The sequence below is a fragment of the Phocoena phocoena genome, chromosome 14 (assembly GCF_963924675.1).
Source record: "Phocoena phocoena chromosome 14, mPhoPho1.1, whole genome shotgun sequence".
NCBI lineage: Eukaryota > Metazoa > Chordata > Mammalia > Artiodactyla > Phocoenidae > Phocoena > Phocoena phocoena.
In genome coordinates this window covers 66,202,417-66,227,571 of record NC_089232.1, presented here as the reverse complement: position 1 = coordinate 66,227,571, position 25,155 = coordinate 66,202,417, and the positions used below count along the sequence as shown (strand labels likewise).

At 48.2% G+C, this 25,155-nt stretch overlaps 1 protein-coding gene across 1 annotated transcript; it reads left to right on the top strand.

Moving 5' to 3' along the window:
* LBH (LBH regulator of WNT signaling pathway) lies at positions 1-24,176 on the top strand. The gene is made up of 3 exons (XM_065891655.1): positions 1-26; positions 2,618-2,720; positions 23,988-24,176. Exons 1-3 carry the CDS (start codon positions 1-3, stop codon positions 24,174-24,176), a joined length of 318 nt encoding a protein of 105 aa, XP_065747727.1.
* The last annotated feature ends 979 nt before the right edge of the window (positions 24,177-25,155 follow it).

The window sequence follows — 25,155 nt, the reverse complement described above, 5'->3', positions numbered from 1 at the left end:
ATGTCTGTATATTTCCCCATTCACTGGTGAGTATCCTGCGCCCTCGGCGGGCATCCGTCTCGCGGCCGTGGCTGCGGGGCCCGGGCGCCTGCTCGTGCCTGCTCTGTGCGAGGGCAGCGGGTGGCGTGGGCGCCGGGCACTAACCCGCCGCCCAAGCCGGAGCAGGAGTCAACGTCAAGGTTGCAAAGGTGGGGGTGGGGAGGTGGCGCTGAGAGCATCCAGACAAAGGAAGTGAACTCGAAGCTCTCACTTAAGTGACGGCTGGGAGGGTGTGCGTACGGCCGTAGTGGGGTCGGGGGAGAACCAGGGGTCACGGCTGAACCCGGCTAATAAAAGCCCCTTCGCGGAGGGCTGCGGAAGGCGCGCGCCCTGCCTGGCGTAGGGGGCTCCTGCTCTCCCCGGGCCCCTCCCCTTTTCCTTTTTGTTTGCATGCAAGTCTTGGCGTCGAGGCCGGCGGCAGCGGGGCTGAGCTGGTGCAGCGGCGGCGTTTGCAGAGCTCGGAGGGGTGAGGGAAAACGCTCTCCCCACACGTAACCCGACTGAAGCCACAGGCAGCAGCACAGTTCCTCGCTGCACCCTCTCGATCCCTTTTCTCTACATAGACCCTAAACCCGACGCGCCTTGATGGGGGCCCGGGTTGGGGAGGAGCCGCCCTCACCGGGCCCGCCGGGAAGGAGCCCGGGCCGGGTGGGGGGAGGCGGAGGTTTGCACCCGACCGGGTATCGGGGCTGGGAGGGATGCGCCCCGGGCGCCCGCCTCGTTGAAGAGCGAGGCCCACGGCCGCTGGGACTTGCGCACCGGCTGCTGCTTCCTTCCTGCGCTGGGGAAGAGGAAGAGCTGTCGGGGGGCGAGCGCTGGCGGCCTGGAGCTCGCTCCCAGGTGCGGGCGCGGAGAGCCCGGCCCCGCAGGCTCCATGTCCGCGCAGTCCTGCTCAGCTCAGATACCGGAAAGTTCATGCTTCTTGCTTCAACTTTTCGGCCCCGCGCCACAGCCGGGAGCGAGGAGCGAACGCCGGGACACCAGGCTAAGAGCCTGGCGAGAGCCCGGTGGGCGCTCTTCTGGCCCATTACGTTGGGGGTGGGCAGTAGCCTCTCCATAACCCAGGGGGAAACTGACTTTGGAGTCCTGGCTCCTGACCCTAAACTTGCCCGGAAGCCTAGCATCTTCTTTTAGTCTCCCCTCCCCCAATCCAGCCCGTCTCTGTTTAGAAAGGAGACTGAACTCTCAAAACAAAGTAAAAATTTCCGCACCCCGGAGGCTTGCGTACCTCTCTCCTCTGAGCTCTCCTTCCCTCCCACCTCCAGGTACCATATGGGTGAGACTTGGAAGGCAGTGGAGGCTGTGTGCCCCTGGCCACTCAAAACTTGCCAAGATGGTGTTAAGACTCATCAGGGTTATTGTCCCCTGAGAGATTAAGGTTTGGTATTATTTTACAGTCGATTGGCATTTCATAGTTTGCAATGCTTTCCCCCCCAGAGATTAGTCCTTTACCATAACTGTGAGATATGCATTATTAGCATCATGGTAACAGACTAACAGCGCATCTGCAGCTCAGAGAGGTTATATGACCTGTTCAAGATCACACAGCACTTGAGTGGCATAGCTTGGACCAGAACCTATTGCTTCTGTTTCCAAATCCTGTGCCATTTCTACTCTATGTAGTAGCTGTAAAATGAAGAAGAGTTTGGTACCCCTGTTTCCTTAGATACAGTCTTTCTAAGGCCTACCCTACATTTTTTTTTTTTTTTAACCATGTGTAAAGGCATGATGGTGAAAATATTGCCTGTTGTGTAGGGAGTACACTGACTTTGGTATGTGCTATTTGGCATTACACATTCGGGACCCTGTACGTGCCCATGGCTTGTGTGAGGATAATGGAACATTTGTATCCTGCTTACAGAGTACAAAGCACTTTCACATGTCAGCCATTGGTGGGCCAGCTTGGCCCCTCTGGAAATTTCCTTTGCAGTCAGAGTCCGGGCATCCTTAAGGCTTTTAATCCAGGGGATGTTTTTCAAGCTGTGAGCTTGCAGCTGCTGTGGCTGGGGCTAGAGAAGGAGGTTGGATGGCAGATGTGAAGCTTTCAGAAAGCTGACCCTTTGGGGCTTTAAGTGGGACATTTTGCAAAAAGGAACACCAGAGACACAGAGAGAAATTTAGGAAGGCAGCATTATCGAACTTGGTTCCTCTGAGGTTGACCTGTTATCATTATGTAATAATAATATTCAGTTCCCCTAGAGACGTGTTGAATTGGTTTTAATATAGATAGACGACCTCAGCTACTTACTGTTTGGTTTTTTTTTTTCTAGTTCTGTCACTTAAAAGAAAACCCAGAGTCGCTCTGTGCCAGTAGGGACTAGTACAGGAGAGGAGGGAAGAGGAGGTTTGCCAGAGCAGGTTTTCAGACAATGGGCTTTGTTGGTGGAGGTTGAGAGCCCTGATGCTCTAGGCTTGTAAGGTGCTTCCTCGGGGCATGAGCTCGTTTTTCGGGGAGTTCTGTTTTGAACACCTCTCATCCTGCTTCCAGGCAGTCCTCTAATTTAACAGCAGAAGGCACTGAGAGTAGGCATGTGAAAGTGCGTGTGTTTGTTGACTTTTGCTCTGGGTTTCTTGGCAGCCCTGACTATCTGAGATCAGCCGAGATGACTGAGGTGATGATGAACACCCCATCCATGGAGGAAATAGGCCTCAACCCCCGAAAGGATGGCCTTTCCTATCAGGTAAGTTCAGTACTGGCTTCCTTCTGGTTCCTTAGCGCCTAGTGTCTTTTGCTGGGGCTGGAGGCAGACTTGGTTCTGTATCCCAGTGCTGTTTGTAAGAGCTATGCGCCCTTGAGAAAGTCCCCTAATGCCAGTAAGCCTCGGTTTCTTAATCTGTAAAATGGGGCAACAAGAGTCCTTACTTCTCGCAGAATTGTGGTGAAGATTCAACATGATGAGATGACATGGATAAGGCATTCACAGTACCTGGGAGGCAGTAAGCGTTCAGGAAGCATGAGCTGATGTTATTAGTCATCCTGGCTGCTGTGGACTCTCCCCTTCATGGTGGCAAAGGGGGAAGTGATAATGTGCACTCAGTTCAGATCAGAACTTCCCTCCCCACCCAAGCCTTGGGCAGTAGCAACATTGCTGTGAGGGGCAGCTTATGGGGAAGGGTAGTCTGGTGGAGGCATTGCTGTGTCAAATGCTGCTTTCTTCCTCTGGTTGATGGTTGACCAACTGATTCCAACAGGGTTAATGTTCAAACTACTTAGAGTTGAAGAGACCTTTCCCAGAAGGGTAGCTCTCTCAGGGATGTTATTGCCAGGATCCAGCATAGAGATTATGCTGTGTGGTGGATCCAGAATATATAAGGACCAAAAAAGTGGTCTAAGTAACACCTTCAGATTCTCAGCCCAGTGCTCTTTCTGGCCTGCCATTCACTTTCCACTGCCCACAGCCCGCTGCAGAGACCTCCAGATAGCGCCGAAGCAGTGAACTGTTTTCAGATTTCCAAGAAGAGTGCCGACGTTATTACCTTCAGGGGAGAAAAGAGTCTGTTCTTAAGGGAAGATCTTGGAGCTAGGGAAATTGTGTAGGATGGCTGGCTGGGGAAGATGAATGAAGTGTGATGGGCTCATTCAGCAGATATTAACTGAATGTAGCTATGGGCCATGCACTTTACAAATGTTACTCATTCACTCTTGACCGTGGGCACTGAGATGGGAATTTTTGTTCTGTTTCACAGATGAGGAAACAGGCTCAGACTGAGTGGATGACTTGAGTCTCGAACTCCAAAACCTTGCTCTTCTGATGTGTCAGTGTCTGTGCCTTGGGGGTGGCTCTTGGCTAGAATCTAGACTTGTTCTGCCTTAGAACCACTGCAGGGGCATTTGTTTTGTGAAGGAAGAGAAAATAGAAAGCTGGGTGGGTGTGATGGAGGGAGGGTGATCAAAGACAGCTGAGATAAAAGCTAAGGTTGGGTAAGGTAATTTGGCAGGTGACAGCAAGAGTCACCTCAGACACACTTGGGAGGTTAGAGAAGGCCCCTTTGTTGTGTGTCAAAATGGCCAAGCCCCTTTTGCTGGCTGGAAATAAGTATTCAGGTAGGCTGAGGGAATTCAGAGGGAGGGGAGGAAATACCCTTTCCTGGTTGGTTTTGTACCTTCCACCCTCAGAGTGGGTCTGAGAGAGACAATTGAAAGTCCCACAGCCTGTGGGAGGGTAGAAGTTTCCTGACCTACCAGCTGCGGTGTTTTTGGATACCAGTTTCCAAGGCACTGAATCAGACTGAATCTCTTTGTGGTTACAGGTGAGGTGTTTTTTGTTTTTTTTTGTTTTTTCAGTTCTGGGTTTTAGATTTCCATCACAAAACCTTTCCAAACACAGTCATCAGTATGTCTGTGTGTGCTTTTTGATATTCTCCTTTTGAACGTGTTCCAGGATAAAGGACCAGGTCCTACAGGGCAGTTTTCTTGACCTTCAGTTCATTCCGCTGGATCTGAGGGTAAGAACAGGTCATGACCCAAGAAGGGGCTGCAGTGCTGGGTGAGGACAGCTGAATTGGGGCTGCCACGGCAGGAGGAAAATAAAATCGCCTCTGGGTTCCTAAGATAACTCAATGCTGCCTAAGAAAAGGGCCCTCAAATCTTACTTTGTGCTGCTAGACTTAGGGCCCTCAGCCTCTCAGGAAATCTGCCCTGCTACCTGAGTGGGGACTACTGCACAGTTCCAAAATATCTTACCTAGAACTTCAAAGCACTCTGTCACAAGATTTCAGAAAGGTCTTCTGGTTGCCTGGTGAAGAGAAAAGGGAGAGGTGGTTATCATCAAGCAAGCAGTATTTATTGGACACTTGCTGTACGTAACATGCTATGCTGGGCAGTGTAGGAAGGGTCCAGGGCTCACATGGGAAACTAGCATATACATAACTGGAACACAGGCCATCTGGTGGAGCAATATGAAAGCTACGGTCAGTCCAGGGATGTGTGGCAATCTAAAGGCTTGGGAGAAGGAGGTCAGACTGGGGCTGGGCCTTGAAAGAGGCTTTGAGAGGACACTTCCACCTCTAATTTTGTTGTACCTTCAGATACCCCTTGGCTTGCCCCTGTTTCAGCCAGGCGCAGGGCTGTGCAGTGAACTGGTCTGCCAATTGTCATGAGACCGGTATTTTCTGGGCCCACTCAAAGCCAGTGCCATCCAATTAAACACATTCCCACCAGAGCTCTGGGGGTTGGCTGGGGCTGCACTTGGCTGGAGCCTGTCCATTGTACATGCTCAGGCTAGGCTTGGCTCTGGGGGCAGGAGATCTTTGAACTCTGTTCTTGGCATTCCTCCTGAGGGTAATAATAGTACATGGCTTTTACTGCGACCTGCTTTTCCAAGGAACTAAAAGTGGGAAGGAGACATCAATCCCAACTTGGCACTTGAAATAGAATCTCAGACTTGTGGTCTGACCTTGAAACAAGGTCATAAAATAAATAGGCACACTGGAATTTGTCAGTTGTTTCCCCACCTTCCAGACCTACCCAGAAGGAAGGTTTCCTGATTTCTCTGCCCCAGATGTGATCTCCTTCTTCTCCAGCACCTGTGGCATTTGTGCTTAAATGATGCTGCCGTGGTCCTGCCTGACCTTCTCCCTGCCCATGTGTCCGAGGGCAGGGGATGACTTATTCCCTCTTTGTGCCCATCAGCCATCACCCCTCCTGCAGCCCTCCCCAACCCAAGGTGCCTGCTGGCCCCGGGCCTTCACAGAGCAGGTGCTACATGGATGGTGGTGCTTTCAGTTAAATTGAGTCTTGGTTCTGAAGCTGCCCGCCTTCACTTCTGCCTTAGAATTTTTAAAGGGCCTCCTCAGGGTCAGATAGATGTCTTTTTATCCCCTGAAAGATTCGGGTAAGCCCGTCTCTTGTGCTTAGGGAGTTAGCATGTATAAAAATCCACAGAGCCGGTGCCTTGTTTTGTCTTTAACATTTATTTGGAGAGTCAATTCAGTATGTGCAATGCACGTCAGCTCTCTCGCTTGGCATGAATTATGACACACCGTGGGGTGGGTGACTGAATGGTTACTAGAAAGTCGAGGACATGTTGGGCGGGATGGGAGTGGCGGCCAGCTCACAGGGCTGAGTGGGAGGGTCTCCAATGTGGACATTTCTGCCCCTGCTGGCTGCAGCTTGCTTCCCACACTGCATCTGTCAGCCTCCTGTTCTCTGGCCCCTGGGACGGGAACGTCTGCACCTAATGCCTTCTTCCTTTCCCTAATTCAGGGGAGCAGGTCAGTGGCTGCCTTGCAGGCTCCCCTCCCAGCTCTATGGACTCTTAAGAATGTGGCAATTCAGAATGCCTCTCTGACTGGGTCTCCTTCCGTGCTGGGCCTGAGTTGGCCTGGAGAAGGGACCTGAGCATTTGCCTGTGGACACTGATGCTGCCACCACCAAGGGCTGTGCTGCCCAGCTTCCCCCAGCACAGTTTGCTGAGGCTTTTACAGTTCTATCCCCCTTGCTAAGTTCTAGACAGAGATATGGCTCCCCAGTTTTCACTTAAGATTGTCCCATCTAAAGCAACTGGACCAAGACCTGATAACTTTTATCCTTCCCAAGGCCCTTTAAATTCCTCTCTGATCAGCATACATGTCCCTCCCTGGTCACCTTTTGTATTCCTCTTGCTGTTCTTGGTCTCATACTCCTACCATTTAACGGCCACCCACCAGTCAGATGAGGGGAGCCAGGGAGGATGCTCTGTAAGCCAGAGGCGCTAATTCTATATGTACCACAGTGCCCCGTGTTCTGGGCCTTCCCTAAGAGCTTCCCCTGCATTTCCCGACAGGAGGGAGGGATATCCTGGCGTTTTATAGGATAAGGAGGAGGGACAGTGGTGGGTGACCTTCTCCTGCCACAGCCCTGCCGTTTGCTTCTTGCAGTCTGAGCCTCGCTTTTAGCTCTGCATTAGGACGGGTCTAATGCACTGTGCTGGCTGAGAATAGCTCCTCCCCAGATAGGAGCTCTGCTTCTTCCATCTCCAAGGCCCAACAATAGACGACTCCTTTATCTCTCCCTCCTCAAAGAATAGTCTCGGTTGAACCTCAAAGTCAGGTAGCACTTCAGAAACACTCTCTTCATTCACCTCTCTGCTGAGCCTTTCTTTATGAGACCCCCGAGGCTGTCTCTCCTTGCTCCCACCCGTGTAAATGCAGGTGTTGAAATCAATGATGGGCTGGGGTTCCTGTGCCTGTCTCTGTTCGCCTCCCTCAAGCCCCCGCTCACAAGGCCACTCCAGGCATAAGTCATCACCTCCCTTTGTCTCCTCCTCCTGGTGCCCTTGTCTCGTTGGATACTCCCAGCTGTGGTACCCCACATGTTCTCAAGAGTTTTGGAGGCCCAGCTGGGCAGGCGCACAGAAGTCCCATGGTCACCAGGAAAACATCTTTCACATCAGACTTAAAAAAGCCTCAGTTGTCCCTGAAGAAACATAAAGCTAAAATTCCAAAGCACTTGGCAGGAGATGTCCCCCCATGGACACGACATGCTCCTGGAATTCCAGTGAGTTTTCTTTTTCCTATCCCTACCCCGTCCACCCTGCTCCCTGCTTGGTACAATTCATAAGAACATGAGGCAAACAGGCAGTTAGGGCCACAAGGTTCAGAGGCACAAGGAGTTCATGTCTTTGGGTGGCGTTGGGCCTATGTCTGAACGTGCTGCCTCTTTTTTTTTTTTTTTCTGTACGCGGGCCTCTCACTGTTGTGGCCTCTCCCATTGCGAGCACAGGCTCCGGACACGCAGGATCAGCGGCCATGGCTCACGGGCCCAGCCGCTCCGCGGCATGTGGGATCTTCCCGGACCGGGGCACAAACCCGTGTCCCCTGCATCGGCAGGCGGATTCTCAACCACTGGGCCACCAGGGAAGCCCCGTGTGGCCTCTTTTTGAGTCAGTGCCCAGGTCACGTCAGTTTCAGGTCACGTCTACTTTGTATGAGGGATCCAGCACCTTCCTTCGGTGCCCAAGGCCTTGACACAAACATGGTGTTCAGTGTTTTGCAATGCCCCTGGGTGAGGGCCTGCAGAGGGCTGGAATTATTCCCATGGGGTTCCTCCCCAACACACACACTGTGGTCACAGCAGTGAGTCTGTAGCACTGCCAGGGAGAGAACAAGCTTGCTTCACTTCCCTAGCCAACGTGACAAACACTGGAGCCATACAACCTGGCCTTCTCTCAAAGGGCCTGTGTTAGGCCTGAGGCCTCTCAAGCGGTGGTGTGTTCATCCCTCTCCAGACCCAGGGTCTGTGTCTTAGACGGCTCTTTGTTCCCGCAATGCCGGGCACAGTGTCCTGTAAGTAGTTGCTTAATGGATGCTGCATGATTGATTGGACACTTCCTCTCTCCCTTTCCTGAACTGAGAATTATCCCTCCACCTTGGCTATCCCACGGCGTGGGTTTTTGTAGAGTCAGCATTTTCTCTATGGTGACCCAGTCTCCCAGGTCGGATAGAGAGGAGGATTGTACCGTTAGGGAAATGGATGAGTTTGGGTGGCGAATCTTGTGACTGGAGCCAAGAGCTATTCCTGGGTGTCTAGTGAATGTCCTGAAATGATCTGTCAGGCCCGAGTCCTGAAATAATCCTCGGAGGATGAAGACAGGCCCTCATTCACACGGGGCCCAGAGTTGCCGGGGCTTCGTTCCTTTTCAGTCTCATAGACCCTGCGCCCCCCTCGGCTGTCTCTCGCCTCGCCACCTGCCCTTCCCTTGTCCCGGAGCCCAGCTCACGAGGATTCTTGATCAGTCAATCAGCTCCTGTGTCTGCTCCCCACTCCTTGACTGGAGGAGGGCCCCTCGTTGCACAGACCTATCTTAGAAAAAAATTAATATTTGCCAAAAGTTTCTCCAGCCTATTTTGACCTCAAGGGGAGTTTGGGAGCTGCCTCAGTCCCCTCACTGCTAGAATTAATTGCCTTACACTGTCAGAAGCCCCTTTTAGGGTAAACTGTGTAGAAGAGGCACCCAAGCATTTAGCTGAAGCGACATTGACTACTTGCAACTCAGCCAGTAATTGTACTGGAGCCAATGGGAAGGAAGGTTCCAGATCTCTCATCCAAAGGAGAACTGCCCTGAGCAAAGAGGGAAGTCACAAACCTCAGTCTGGCGGGGCTGGTCTCTAGGTCTGACTTTCTCCTAACTTGAACCTGAAGGTGGTTCCCAGGCAGAATTAATTAGTATACCTTGAATTCATCTCCTGTCTTTACTTTGTAGAGCTTGAAACACATGTCCACCCTGGATTTGAGAGCATCCTTGGTTTTCCCAAATTCCTAACCATTTTCTCCAGACACAGCCCTATGTGTCAGTTCTAATTTATCCGTAGGTGAGCATTAGCCCGAGGTGTGTGGGCAGCCCCAGGCTCAGCCGCTGATCCCCATGGGACAGAGCCGGAGATGCCTACAGAGGCTCACACACACACACACTCGCATGCACTTACATGAACTCACACACACGCGCGCACACACACACACGACCAAAAGGGCAGACAGCAGAATGTTAATAGCAGTTGTTTTAGATCAGAGTGCTGTAATTACAGGAAAATTTTCTTTTCCTTCCCCTTTTTTGAGTAATTTCATATTTTCACTGGCAAACTATGTATTTTATTATTCTTATGCTTACTTTTCAAATTTTTAAAGTAGCATAGGCCCATTATGGAATTTTTATTTTCTTCTTTAAACGTTTTTTTCCAGTCACCGTAATCTCACCATGCATAAATCGCAACTGTTAACATTTTAGCATCTTTTCCACAGAAATTGTTTTTATATGGCCAAGATCACACAGGGTTGTGTTCTGCTTTTTTACTTAATGGTATGTAAGTCATCAGCATCACATCATCACAACTTATCTTTTTTTTAATAAATTAATTTATTCTATTTATTTTTATTTTTGGCTGAGTTGGGTCTTTGTTGCTGTGCACGGGCTTTTCTCTAGGTGCGGCGAGCAGGGGCTACTCTTCGTTGTGGTGTGCAGGCTTCTCATTGCGGTGGCTTCTCTTGTTGCGGAGCACGGGCTCTAGGCACGCGGGCTTCCGTAGTTGTGGCTCACGGGCTCAGTAGTTCTGGCTCGTCAGCTGTAGAGTGCAGTCTCAGTCGTTGTGGCGCACAGGCTTAGTTGCTCCACGGCATGTGGGATCTTCCTGGACCAGGGCTCGAACCTGTGTCCCTTGCATTGGCAGATGGATTCTTAACCACTGCACCACCAAAGAAGCCCCAAATTTATCTTAAAAATGCTTCAAAGCCAGCATTTTAATAACTGCACAAAGTTAGAAAGTTACAACATGATTTTTTCACCATTCTCCAATTGTTGAATTATTTTAAAATTGTATATATTTTTCTCTAATAAATAATGTGATAATTTATATATAATTTTATATATAAATCTTTGTCCATAGTTTATACTATTTCCTTAGAGTCTTAGGAATAGAATTTCTGAGTCAAAAGGTGTAAGAGAGAGAGACTGTGTGTGTGTGTGTGTGTGTGTGTGTGTGTGTGTGTGTTATAATTATAAAGGTGATATTAATTCTTTTTAGAAATTTAGGAAAATATAGAGAAGTACAAATGAAATTTTAAATGCCCATATTCCTATAACTGAAATATTTTGGTATGTTTACTTCCAGTATTTTATATGCATTTTTATTAAAAAAATAAAATTGAGGTAAAACTGTATGTGCCAGAGTGAATCTTTTTTCACTTCGTATAATATTGTGACTATGTTCCTGTCATTTGGTTTTCTTTGTAAAATGGCATTTCATTTTGTTATGTACCACTTATTGCTGAATATTTAGGTTGTGGCATATTTTGTTCTTACAGAGAACACTGCTTTCAATATCATTTTACACAAATCTCTGCCTGATTTGTTTCCTCAGAATAAATTCCTGGAAGTAGAATTGCTGAATCAAAGAGATTCAACATCATTAAGCCTCTTGATTATGTATTACCTTAATAACAGAAGACAAATAAAAGAGTTTATCATAGTATAAGCTCCCAGCATTGAAAGCTCTACAAATAGAATCTCAGGGTTGTAAAATCTATACCAATGGGATGATGGAGGAGCTTTGTGGAGAGAGTCAGAAAGGTGTTTGGTTACTTTAAAGTGTTTGGGAGATGTTGTACATCTTCCCCTAGTTTAACTGCTTATTTTGAGCAGAGATGATAACAGTTAATGATGTTTAGGCACCATTTAGCCAGCATTGCAAATTAGCCAGGGACATTCTTGTCCCATAGTGGGTACGTTGACATGCTCTGTGAATTACAAATGTATATGAGTTGGTGATTCCCCTACTTATCTCCTTTATTCTGTTAATGACATTGGAGCACCGTGTGACCTTGAGGAAGACCAGGGTAGTTGCCTTGGCTTGGATACCCACGAAGGTTGAACAGACGCACGTTTAGTCCCCTGAACCACCTTGGTTTTCCTGGGGTTCCAGGTCTGGCTTATGGAATGGTCATCGTTTAGAAATATTGCTTCCCTGGAATCAAGGATAAACTGGGCTCTTAGAAGTAGATCTGAACATAATGGAAGTCTTGGGCCAGTGTTCAAGGGCCTTCCACCCAATAGCACTGCAAGGCTCCAGGTTCTTTGCGACAGGTAAATGGCCTAGGCCAATGTTCCAGTAGAGTCCAATATGCCTGGAGGTTTACAAAGTTAATTTAGGTGTTACACAGACAAACTTTGAAAATGTTAGTGTATTTTATGGTTATTACGTATGACAAGTAATACTACTTTTCCATTTATGTAGTGATAGAATTTTATTTTATTTTTTAAATGTTTTAAACAAGTGAGTAAAGAAGAAATATAATTGAGCCATAGTGTGTATGTGGACGGGAAAGCATAACCATGGTGGTACCTGACTTCCTGGGACTGGCGTCACTGTTGTTACCATGAAGGAATTTTTTTTTCTTCGAGAGTTGAATCTGTCCTCTTGGATGGAAGCATTCTTAAAGATAAGCTAATACTAAATTATGATTTCTGTATTTCTTTGGTCATTTGCCCCGTTGAATATAGCAGTTAAAGCCATATCAGAAACGTTCTTGGCTGTTTTCCTTGGCACCCTAATATTGGAGGTTTTAATGCCAAATTACTTCTTAATCAGGTTCTATGTATACACCCCTTCATGTTTTAACAAAGTGTTAAAACCTCAGCTGCCCCTGAGGTTCACAGAAACTTTCAAGGGATACGACAGCAGAGAGCATTTTGGAGAAATCAATTTCCACATCTTTAGCTTCCTTCTGTTCCTTTTCTAAAATTGTGTTTCCTGAAGACAGGCTTCACCAGTTTTCTTTTCCTACCTTTCCTATCAAGATTGCCCTCCACTCCCTTTGTAAGAGGACCTGCTTCTCACCTACGTGAATCTTTTAAGGTGCCTTCCCAGGGTATAGAAACCTTAGGAGAATCGAACAAATGGACCATTTAAAAATGTTACTGTCTAAGAAGCTTCATAAATCCTACCTATCTATAAAAAAAAAGTGAAAAATTACCTTTGCGTTTAATAATTATTTGTGGTATGTTTATTGATTACTTATATACTAATAGCTGCAATAAGCCTATCCAGAATTTTATTTTTTTAACTAACAAGCCTTAGGGTCATGGGACATAAAAACATTAAAAGCCAATTTACAAATACATCTTTTTATTGCAGAGAAGTATGAAAAAAGCTAATGACTAAAAACTTTCAAACATGAAAATACATTAATATAAAATTCTATGGATCAGTAGAATGGAAATACATTTTCAAGTAGAGAAAGGAATAAGATTTGACTTACGAGCTTGTTTATGAGTTTTTAAAATAGGTGATGGTAGATATCAAATTGCTATGGTGTTTATAAGCCATTGAGTACTTATTTAAAGGAGTGGCATAAAAGTTTATTTTAAAATGGTAATATTTATAATATAGCAGAAGTTTTAGGTGTCGGTTTTAAAAGGTGTGAAAGGAGACAGTTTTTCAAAATTCTTTCAAAATTCTTTCAAGATTCTTTCAATCTCCAAGTTTGGAGATCGTGGATATAGATATTTTCCTTGGGATCAAAACTGAGATACCGTAGCATCTCAGAGTGGGAGGGTACCTTGGAGACTGGGCCAGTCTCTATCAGATGTGAGAATGCACTCTACAGTAGCGTGGCACTGGGTCACTTACGTGTTCTTTGGACATTGCCAGTGATACGGAGCTCAGAACCCTTCAGCGCAGCGGGATTATGAAGTATGAATCTGGATAACTGGTTTCTAATCTTGGCTTTGCTACTGTCTGTGTCATTTCAGGCGACTCCCAGCATCTCTTTGGACCTTGCCTTCCCCTTCTGTAATGGAGAGAGTTGATTCTATCATTTTTGTTAGAAGTTGTATAATGCAGTGAAATCCTCCATTCTGATCTTATATAGGCCCCCTGGAGTTAAAAAAAATCTGCTCTCTCTCAGACTTCATGTCAGCCTTTTAAGTATTTGAAGGCACCTCTTATGTTCCCCTCAAATCTTTTCCAGTTTTAAAACATATTATCCTTCAACCTTGACTTATGGAGTCATCTTTGGGAAGGTATTTTTTTCTCCAGGCCATTGGCTCTCAAATTTTTAAATCTCAGTCCCTTTTACTTTTTAAAAAATTATTTAGGACCCCCAGAGATATTTGTTTATGTGGGTTATATCTTTTGATATTAAAACAGTTTAAAAATTTTATTATTTATTAATTCCTTTAAATGACAATAAAACCATTACATGTTAATATAAGTAATGATTTTTAACAAAAATAAATATATTTTCCAAAACAAAAAAAAAGTTCAGCACAAAGAAAGGTTTCACATTTTTGCAAATCTCTTTGATATCTGACTTAATAGAAGACAGCTAGAGTCTCACATCTGCTTCTGCTTCCAATCTGTTGTGATCGGTGTTGGTTGAAGTACATGAAGAAAATCTGGCCTATGCAGATATGTACTTAGAAAAGGGAGAAATATTTTAGTAACCTTTTCATATATTTTTCTTTGATACTTTGGCAAAACTCAGTAAGTGGTAGTTTCTTAAAGGTTAGTGGTAATGTGGAATCTGAAACCTTATCAATGAACTTTCTGTACTCTTACATTAAAATTCATTAGCCTATCTTGCACTTTGAACGAATCTTTTACACATGCTTGTTTTCATAACATGCTGTACTGATCATTTGGAAAATATAGGTTTGCTGAGTTATGCACATCTTCCAAAGTTAACACATTTTGTTACATAATATCAAAAAAATCACATTAGTTAATATGTGGTCTCATCGAAATTCTTCAAGTGATAGGAAACTGTCAAGATTATGGTGGCTGATACAAGTTTCACAAAATTCTAATTTTTGCTTGAGACCTCAGTTTTTAATCATTGGTAACAAATACCATCAGTCATTTTTTGGAAATATCAAGCTCATTTTCTTTGAAATATTAGGCTCAGGTCTGCCAAATACCCAAGTCTGAATAACCATGGTTATTGGTCATTCTTTCAACTAAAAATGGCGTCCCATGGAAAAAGCGGCTAGTTCAGCTCGCCACTCAATCCCATTAATGCTTTTCTGCGAGACAACCATTGTACTCTGATGTGCACCAGAACTGCTGTATGCTGACTTTGCATTTCATCACAGAGTATATTAAACCAACATGTACTTAACAGTCAATATTTAATAAAAATTAATCTTTACTGCTTCATCAAGGACATGAAGTTTTTTGTTTTGTTGCTGTTGTTTTTTTTTTTTTGCTGTACGCGGGCCTCTCGCTGTTGTGGCCTCATCCCGTTGCGGAGCACAGGCTCCGGACGCGCAGGCTCAGCGGCCATGGCTCACGGGCCCAGCCGCTCCGCGGCATGTGGGATCCTCCCGGACCGGGGCACGGACCCACGTCCCCTATATCGGCAGGCAGACTCCCAACCACTGCGCCACCAGAGAAGCCCGAAGTTGTTTGTTGTTTTTTGTTTTTTTTTAATTGCAATGGGAGGTGGTGAAGAATACAATGACCACCAGCACAGTTTGCAGCTGCCACCATCATTAATTCTCGCTCAGGTGCCAGCAATTTCACCCACCGTTGCTTTTTATACCATTAGTGCAAGTATCAGCACAGGAAAAACGGCAAATAACATCTTAGTATTACTAAGAAAATATTTTAACTCCATGGACACTCTGTCTCTGAAAGGAGCCCAGGAATTAAGCTTTGAGAACCACTGCTCTAGACTGAACAGAATGTGTCTGATCAGACGCCAGCTGGGCATCACCTCCCTATTAGTGCAGGTGGTGTAGATGGTCTCCATGAGATTAGCGGACCTCTAGGAACATAGCCCTGTTTGCTTCAATGTTTTCACATCAATACTGCAGTTGCGATCAACTATAATCTCCAGGCCTCTTTTACTGGACCTACTATCAAGCAAGGCTTCCTGTTGGAGAGGGGAAGAAAAGTTTTTAACTTAAAGAAAGATATAAACTAGCTGATGACCTCACTTTGGGAAAAGGTGAGTTGGGGGTGATGGATGTCATCCAAGTGGAGACTTTCACAGATGGTGGAAAGGGCAGTGAAGCCGTGGATTGGGAAATCCTCAGCCTAAGATGGACAGTGGAAGCCAGGAAGCTGCCTGAGTCCAGAGAAAAGCCTAGGCTGACACCAAGTCCAGGGAGGGCACAGGGAAGGTGAGGTTAGACAGGTCAGGTGAACCTGAGCAGGGTCATGAGAATCAGGAGAGAAGCAGTCTTGAAGCAGGCTGGCCTGGTAGTGTGCTGCAGAGGTCGTGGTGACTGAAGGCCAAGCAGGGCCCTGGGCCTGGGCTGTAAGCAAGTCCTCAGAGACTTGAGAGTGCTTTCCATCCAGCGATGGTTTTGGAAGCCATGTAATAGGGGAACCCCCAGACAAGAAGAGAATGGGAGGCTATGGGACCAGGCTAAATATTTAAGATTTTTGTCTCCAAAACAAAGAATGAGGGAATGGTTGGAAATGGCAGCCCTGTCAGTCTGGGCTTTCTGAGAGAGGGTGTGTGGCTGTGGGACACCTGGGTGGCACCAGCAGGAGAGAGAGAGAGAGAGATAGAGAGAGGCCATCCCCCAAGGCCCAGAGATGACTGGGAAGCAAGTCTTCTTTTCAAAGGGCAATAATGAGGTAGTCGGGGTCTTACCACCCGGAGAACTTTGAGAGATGTTCTGTAACGTCACAAAAGCCCCATCAGCTCGCTGGGCCTGAATTATCTGCAGCAATTCGTGCTAATTAATTGGAATTTGGAACTCCTGACTTGCAGGATGGGTGTGTGTTGGAGAGATGTTTATGAAAGATGGTGTTTATCCAGAGGATTTCCTTTTCTTTTAAGTTTCAAGGCTGGAGGCTTAAGCATCTTTAATCCAAAGGAAGGAGATCCAACAGTTGTTAATAAAGCCCCAAATCTCTGCTCAAGTCTCCAGTAGGATTAGAGACACCAGAGAAGTGTAGGAGAGGGTGAGGTGGATAGACTATAACCCCAGTCCAGGGGAGATTTGCGTGAGGTGAGTCTCAAGGATGGAGAATGAGGTCATTAGCATCTGAGTGGAGGTGTTAGAATGTTCTTCCCCATCCTCTGAATCCAGGCAGTAGCCACTGTGCCCCTTTGCTATAATTCTTTCTGTTCTTGCCAGCCACATTTCATTCTGAAAAGTCAATTAAATGCAAATAATGATGATGATGATAAAATAGCAGGAGGCGAGGATTTCAAAGAACATATTTCTTGCCTTCACGTATTGTTAGGGGACAAAAAGCAGGGTGTACTTTTCTTTTGAATTAGCTGCCCCTCATTCACTCAGCCTTTGTCAGAGCAGGAAGCTGGTAGAGATCTGCCCATTGTTAGAAACCAGCCCTTCCTAGGAACGAATAAACACACGAGGCCAATCCATTGTTATTCTCCAGGAAAAATAAGAAACCCAGGCAGCAGGCCCCTAGAGTAGGCTGGGGGAAGGAGGGGAGGGTGCGTAATGGGGAGACTTAACGCTGCAGGGGTTTCCACTGAAAGGCCAGGATCTGGACAAGGCAGTGGCTTCCATTCCAGTTGGCCTAACCCATGCCCTGGGAAGGAGGGAGAAGTGATGAACCGTTTGTCCAGAGAACCTGGCCTAGACTTTGTGAGCACAAGCCCAGGAGTGCTGCTAATTTCCTCCTGTCCCAAGCCACAGCTATAGACGTTCCAGCGCCTTACTGTAAATGCTCCCTGGGGACCCCAGCTTTACCTAATAAGAACCATCATTAGGAATTTAAAGTTTATAGAACATACAGACATACCTGTATTTAATTCTCTCCAAAGCCCTATAAGATGGGAATTAGTAGTAATCCCAATTTATAAATGAGGAAAGGGGGGCGATAGGCCTCCACATCTTTGAGCCTGTTGGGTTCCGTGCTGGCACTCAACCTGAAGGATCATGTAATCCTTTCAACAATACTGTAGAGTGGAAATTCCTTCCTCATTTTACTCACGAGGCAGCTGAGGCTCAGAGAAGTTAAAACGACTTGACCCCAGTCATAGAGATAATAAGGCACGGGGACAAGGGAAAAGCCAGATCTTTCAGACTCCTGGTCTACCTGTGGGAGTGGAGATTTTCCATCACAGGTTTGAGGTTCAATTCTACCCCCTCCTCTGGAACCAGAGAGGGGAGAGACACACTGTGTGGTTTTGGATGCCGAGGCAGATCCCTCTTGGGGCCTTGGAGAGCCACCTGGTTATTCATCGCAGGCCCTCTGTCCCACCTGCCCTCTCCCCCCCACCCCAGCATGCCTCCTTCCTCTGTTCCACCCCAGCAAAGAGGAGCAGGATGGCCGAGCTCCCTGGGTCTCAGCTTGCAGAGCTGGTAATTAGCCCTTTGTATCTAGTTAACCACCTTTCATCTCCTCTACCTGCTGGTGTCCGCTTTCCCTATTAGCATCTCTCAACTCTTTGCCGAGCCCTCCACCTTCTTTGTGGCCAGCTCGGGTTGTTTGTCAGGGGTGACGGCTGAGGGATGCACGCACACAGGGGAGGGCTGCTCCAACCAGAGTCACTCATTTTCCATCCTAGGTGCCAGGCATCTCTCTCCTCTCCCACCCCAGAGGCAGCCAGGTTTAGGTCACCTGGCTTAGAGGCGGACAGTCGATAGCTAGGCCCCCAAATTTCGGGCCTTTGGAGCCCTGGTATTACCTTTCAGTTCCCCTCCGTGGGTGAAATGGGAGCCGACTGACCGGTGACTTTTATACTTTCAACAAAAGTCTGCTGACTAATTCCGCGTCTCCAGGGGCTCACCTTCAACCCCAGACTTCTCTGCTCTCAGGCCTCCCATGTCGGTCTATTAGCCAAACATCCTGAGCTTTCCTGGACGGCCCTGCTTTCACTGTCCTCATATTTATCTATTTATTTGTGTAGCTATTTCAATTTATATTAACTTTACATATTTCATATAAATTTATATTAATAAAAATGAAAGGGAATTAAAAATTTTAGCCTCAAGTGCTTAAGAGACACATGTGGCTGGTGTTTACCATTGGACAGTGCAGATAGAAAATATTTCCATTGTTGCGGAAAGTTCTGTTGGACAGCTCTGATCTACAGGCAGCAATTCCAGTATATTGGCATCCGAACTACATCTCACAGACCATTTCTTCCTAGAAGGTCCTAAAGCTCCTTTGACCTTTTTTTTTTTTAATTTATTTTATTTATTTAGTTTTGGCTGCGTTGGGTCTTCCTTGCTGCGTGTGGCCTTTCTTTAGTTGTGGCGAGCAGGGGCTACTCTTTGTTGCAGTATGTGGGCTTCTCATTGCGGTGGCTTCTCTTGTTGCGGAACACAGGCTCTAGGCACGCGGACTTCAGTAGTTGTGGCACATGGGCTCAGTAGTTGTGGCTCGCGGGCTCTAGAGAGCAGGCTCAGTAGTTGTGGCACACGGGTTTCGTTGCTCCACAGCTTGTGGGATATTCCCGGACCAGGGCTCGAACCCGTGTCCCCTGCATTGGCTGGCGGATTCTTAAAACCACTGTGCCACCAGGGAAGCCCCTCCTTTGACCTTTTGACTGAACTCATTTGAGTTCCCAAAATGTCAGATCCTGTTGGGATTGGAGGCCACCTGGCAAAGGATGCCTTTGAAGAAGTGTCTGCTATAAAATTGACCATTACCAAGTTTTTTGTTTGTTTATTGTTGTTTTTGTGGTACGCGGGCCTCTCACTGTTGTGGCCTCTCCCATTGTGGAGCACAGGCTCTGGACGCACAGGCTCAGCGGCCATGGCTCACGGGCCTAGCCACTTCGCCGCATGTGGGATCTTCCCGGACCGGGGCACGAACCCGTGTCCCCTGCAAAGGCAGGTGGACTCTCAACCACTGCGCCACCAGGGAAGCCCGACCATTACCAAGTTTGTTTGTTTGTTTTTCTTTTTTGCGGTATGCGGGCCTCTCACAGCTGTGGCCTCTCGCATTGCGGAGCACAGGCTCCGGACGCGCAGGCTCAGCGGCCATGGCTCATGGGCCCAGCCGCTCTGCGGCATGTGGGACCTTCCCGGACTGGGGCACGAACCTGTGTCCCCTGCATCGGCAGGCAGACTCTCAACCACTGCGCCACCAGGGAAGCCCGACCATTACCAGGTTTGAATGCCTGCTGTTCCCCACAGTGGGACATGCAGGGCCCGGGATGTTCTTGGTGCATGTGATCTCCAAGATGTCATTTGCAAAGGAGGGAACTTGGTGTCCATTAGTTTCATCCAAGCCATCAGCCCTGGCAGCCGAGTGTAACAGTTGGATGTAGAGTCCAGTGTTGGTGGACAGAGGAAGGGGCAGGGCTGAGAGAATCACAGCTGGGATGGATGCTTTGTGATCTGTTCTGCCCTGGAGGGTGAGGGTGGGAAATGCTTCTCAGAGCCTCCCCATCTTCCTTTCCGGACACCTTAGAGAGGAGCCTTTTGCTTCAGAGAGAAACAAAAAAGGATTTTTTTCCCCTTCTCCAGTCCAAGGAGAAGGGACGCTTTGGGGTAAGAGGTTTAACCAGAAGCAGTTTCTTTTTGGAACAGGGGCAGTGCTTTATTCCTGGCCAGTTCCTGCAGGCAAACAGCATGTTGGGCTGGCCTGCTGCCCCAACTCTACCTGTCATGTGCTTGGCAAGTCTGACTTGAGTCCTTTTTTCCACTGCCTTCCCCACCCCGTCAAACTGCCGTTGCAACCTCTCATTTTTCTGCTGCCTAGATGATTAAAAAGCATGACTTAGTGGAAAAATCTTGACCTCCTTGGGGTCAGCCTCTTAGGCAGCTGTCAGAGATAAGATTGTACTGGCAAAATACTCAGCTTTGCTCTGCAAGGCTTTCTGTCTGGATGTGAGGAAATGAGAAGCTGGTTGGTTCTGGGTGCGTTTTGTTTGTCTTTGGAGAGAGCTACAATTTTCAGAGGCATAAATTGGTATTATCTGATAATACAATATAATCTCTGATGGGAGGGTTAGATTATTATAGTGATTTTTTAAAATGTAATTAACAGGCTTTGTAAAAGAAAAAAAAGTTTTTTTTTCCATGGCGCCTGCTTTGAGCAATTCAGGGAGCAAAGTTCTCTGGCAAGTAAGCAGTATCAGAAGTTCAATGCTCAGACTTCCCCCAAGGACTTAGAAGACTTAATTGTGTGGCTCCTGGTATGAAAGGCATTGTTTGGAGTTATTTTAATTACTGTGTTAGTATTTCTGCCTCTTGCTTGGAGTTTGAAACTGCTGTTGGAGACTGCTCTCGCAGTCCTGTTGAAACTGCTCCAAAGAGGACATTCCGATTTGAGTTTAGCCTATGTCTTCAAAGCATTTTATCATCTCTGTATTTGCCCAGGCTTTGCACCCACCTAGTGAGACCAGAAGGCCACTTCACTTCTTAAAAAGAGAAACTGAGGCCCGGGCGTTTGAGAGGTCTTGGTTAGGGTTGTACAAGTGATGTCAAGGTTGATGTGGCTTGACCCAAGTGTTGTCAAATGAGCGCCTCATTCGAAGTCCTGTGGGTCTGAGTTTGGGTCCCTGTTCAGCTGCTTCCTAGCTCTGTGGCCTTGAGTAAGTCACTTGCCCTCTCTGTGCTTCAGTTTCCTCATCTATAAAAAGTGATCACACCACTGCATACTTCAGAGGATTGAGATTGAGATTGAGATTCTGCTCAGCAAACGTGCCTGGCATATATCTTCCATCATCAGCAGCCTCCTTATTTTAACACTTTTCCCCCTACTTTTAGTTAAAGACGCATTCCCGGCTTAGAACAAAATCATATGCTCTCCGCCCTTGTCGTTGTCCTCCTCCTTCTGCTGGCCTTGCCGCTGCCTCTCTCTCTGGCTCTTCCTCAGAGGGTGCGATCCTAGCTAGGAGCCGGGCGCCACCTCTCTCAGCCAGGGGGTCACAGTGCAGGCCCAGCCCTGGGCTTGAGGTCAGAGGGTAGAGGCAGGGGCCCAGGGCTGTCTTGGGCCAGGTGTCCATCCCCTCTTGGTATTTCGCAGCTCTGTCCTTGAAGATTTAGAACAACTGTTTGGACAGGGCAGCTCATCTTCTGGACCTAGCTGCCCAGATGGTCATCCTGGGGCCTGAACTGCCAAATGGGCCATTAAAGCCCAGGGTCTTGGGCTTCCTTGGTGGCGCAGTGGTTGAGAATCCGCCTGCCAATGCAGGGGACACAGGTTCGAGCCCTGGTCTGGGAGGATCCCACATGCCGCGGAGCAACTGGGCCCGTGAGCCACAAGTACTGAGCCTGCGCGTCTGGAACCTGTGCTCCGCAACGAGAGAGGCCGCGACAGTGAGAGGCCCGCGCACCGCAATGAAGAGTGTGGCCCCCGCTTGCCACAACTAGAGAAAGCCCTCGCACAGAAATGAAGACACAACACAGGCAAAAATAAATAAATTAATTAATAAACTCCTACCCCCAACTTAATCTTAATCAATCTTAAATTAATTAATAAACTCCTACCCCCAACTTAATCTTAATCAATCTTAAAAAAAAAAAAAAAAAAAGCCTAGGGTCTTGCCCACCCTCCCTGGTCAGTTTTCTGTGAAGTGGACATGTTGACCCAGTGGTGTCCATTCATTGTTCAAGAGGCACAGGTGTTGAAGACAGGAGATCTAGGTTTGAATCCTGGCACTTCCTTGTGACCCTCAGAGCCCCAGGTCTCTCTGCTCCTGGGCAGCGGGGGAGGGGGAGAGGTGAGGCCTACCGGAGGTATCTGAAAAAGCTTTGTAAACTGTAGCATACTTTCCACTCGTGGGGGTTCCCCTCACTCATGCCCAAGGCTTGTGCTCGGAAGGGCACCTGTGTCCTCACCCACAGCAGGAGGCTCCGGCTCCCCAGAAGAGAAGTGAGGAGGGGCCCAAGTAAGCCACTTGACCTTCTCCCTGCTCGGCATGTGGGTCTGTGCGCAGAGCCCAGTCCAGGGGCAGACCTGTAGGGCTGGCTGCATCAGGAAGAGAAAGCCCGCAGAGGGGCATCATCTTTCCCGCGCCTCCCTTCACCCCACTAGCCTAGCCCCTCCCTGCCTTGTTTTCCTCCTGGCCGCCATTACGATCCTGTTTATAAGCCCCGTTAAGTCTTTAATGATGTCTGGTTGTGCAGCTGGCTTAAGACTTAATCCCTCAGCAATAGGGCTTTATTGGATAAATGGTTAATAATCACTCGTCTGCAGGGATTGGGGAGGTTGTGTTGGCCCCCTGATTCCCGGAAGCCCCACGTGGCCCCTGACATGGTCAGGGACTTGGTGGGGACAGCACTGCGTGGGGCTAGGTGCAATAAGATTGGGTACCCTCATAACACCCCAGAAGTTGGGAAGGCCTGAGTTTCCAGGAGAGCACTTCTGCTACCTCCAAGGAACAGAGCCAGGCACAGGGAACCCCTGGGATCTCTTCAAATGTGTGTCTCCACCCCCTCCAGGGTCTGCTTTCCTTTCTTTTGCCATTAACAAGCTGTGTGACCCTGAGCAAATCTCCTGACCCCTCTGGGCCTCAGTGTCCTTATCTATCAAATGGAGAGGTTGGAAGAGATGGCCTTGCAGGTGCCGTGTGATTCTGTGAGCCCAAGCGTCCCAGACAGTCTCCTCTCTCCGGCTCTCTGGCGTGTCCCCAAGAGCTATGTGTGGCGGGAGACCAGCAGCCCATTGGATTAAGTACTTAAGCTGCTGGGCAAAGAATTGGGTCAGCTGTAGTCACAGGGCAGTGTGCGCAAAGGGAATCCACAGAGCCTGGATTTTATAGCCTGGTTTGGGGTTTCTCCCAGCTCTGGTCAGGACACACAGTAGGCATCAGAAAAAGGAACCTCGTTGACAGGACTGTGGAAAGAGAAGTAGACTCTTTCAGGTGTAGAGCTGTCAAGGAGCCAGGTGTTGTTTACAGGTGAAAAAAGAGCCTGGGATTATGTTCCCATGTGCCTGTGTCTGGGGCCATGCCTTCAACCCTGATTTGACTTTGACTTTACAGCTGCAGCGAGATCAGAACCCGTCTCCTTGAGAGGCACGTGATACTGGCCACGGACTTGGGAGTCAGGCAGACCTGGGTTTGATCCCATTCTACCACTGCTCGTTTCCAGGCTGAATGGTTTGGGCAACCTCCTTCTCCAGGAATCTCCTGGGATTCTTTCAGGTGGCGTGAGCAGCACCTATGTTTCTGCCTGACCGTGTTGGGTCCAAATTATATATGTAAAGTACCTGGTAGGTGCCAATAATTATCCTGGGAGGAATTTAATGTTATGGCACCTGTTGTATGCATTGTACTTCTAGAGTAAAATGCTTGCTGCAAATGGAGATGTGACTCACTGTGGACATGATTTTGAGTTCTTTTATCTGAAAACAAGACCAAAAAGTACAAACGCAAATTTGGTGGCACTGCCATGAAAACTTTCAGCTTCAGGATTAGTCTGGGTTTCCTTTGTTGCCCCAGAGTTTGTTCCCTGGCTCCTGCCTGATGCTCTGCAGTATCCCACCTGCTGCTCCCCAGTATCCCAAGGGCGTAGCACGGTCTCTGGTGTATAGCGGGGGCTCGGTCCTGCACGTGTACCTGATGGGGTTCTCCGCTTTTATTTCAGATCTTCCCTGACCCGTCAGACTTCGACCGCTGCTGCAAGCTGAAGGACCGTCTGCCCTCCATCGTGGTGGAGCCCACAGAGGGGGAGGTAGAGAGCGGGGAGCTCCGGTGGCCCCCCGAGGAGTTCTTGGTCCAGGAGGATGAACAGGACAACTGTGAAGAGACACCGAACGAAGACAAGGAACAGTAGAGTCCACGCCGGCTCCCACAGGGTCACACCAGACAGCATCTGTACCTGAACTGTGTTCTTTCCCGCTACCATGGAAGGAGAGCATGAGCCACAATAGTTCTGAAAAAGTCAGACGATGGCTTCCGTTTTGCACCTGCAAATCACTGAGTTGGTTTTCTTTTCTTTTCTTTTCCTTTTTTGAGATGTCGGGCAGCGGAGCCCTCTGCGACAACACGCCAGACCTTTGAGAAAGGAAGCTGCTTAGAGCAGGGGTTGGGGGGGTGCGGGGAGGCGGGCGTCTTGGAGATCTTTATCTGAACTCAAGCAGGCTGGGGGCAGCCGTGGGATTCCAGTGGGCTCTGGGGGTGGGCTGGGATGGGGGGATGTGCAAAGCTAGCAAGGAACGTGTGGGGCAAGAAAACAAACAGGAGATGAAAGAGAAAATACACATTTTAAAGAAAACATTGAGCAGAGAAGTGCAGCCAGGAAGTACCGACCCAGCAAGCATTCGCTCTGGCTGCTGGGACATCAGACAACAAAGTCTTCATCTCTCTCTAGTTTTGCCCACTGCCAGCCTTTGTTTTTGTTTCAGGTGTGTTGGTCTGTAATGGGGAGGCAGGCAGAGGAGAGCAGTGGAGGCTGGCTACCTGCAAAACCAGCTGGAGGTGATGCCGATGCCAGGAACGCCTCCCGTTTCCTTCTCCAGACCCTCCCCTCAGGCCCTAGCAGGTGCGTGTGCCCCTGTAATCTGGAGGTTTTTAAAGAGGCTGCAATGTTGAGCGCTCCCCTGATTTATCCTTTTTGCCCCCCAGCCCTTCTGGAAGTAGCGAGAGCCCTTCCCACCCTTGTTGGAGGGCCGATGTAGATGCTTGGACACCAGGGTCCATCCCCACCTGCCCCCCCACACACTTGCTCTCCCTTTGGGCAGAGGCACAGAGTGGTGGGCTCCCCCAGGCTGGCCCTTCCTTCTCATCTCCACCCTCCCAGCCCTGGCACAGCG

Excerpts from the sequence above, each read along its gene's own strand:
- LBH (XM_065891655.1), top strand. The coding sequence starts at position 1 with ATGTCTGTATATTTCCCCATTCACTG. Across the intron at positions 27-2,617 it reads GTATATTTCCCCATTCACTG|CCCTGACTATCTGAGATCAG; the intron begins GTGAGTATCCTG and ends GTTTCTTGGCAG. Across the intron at positions 2,721-23,987 it reads AGGATGGCCTTTCCTATCAG|ATCTTCCCTGACCCGTCAGA; the intron begins GTAAGTTCAGTA and ends CTTTTATTTCAG.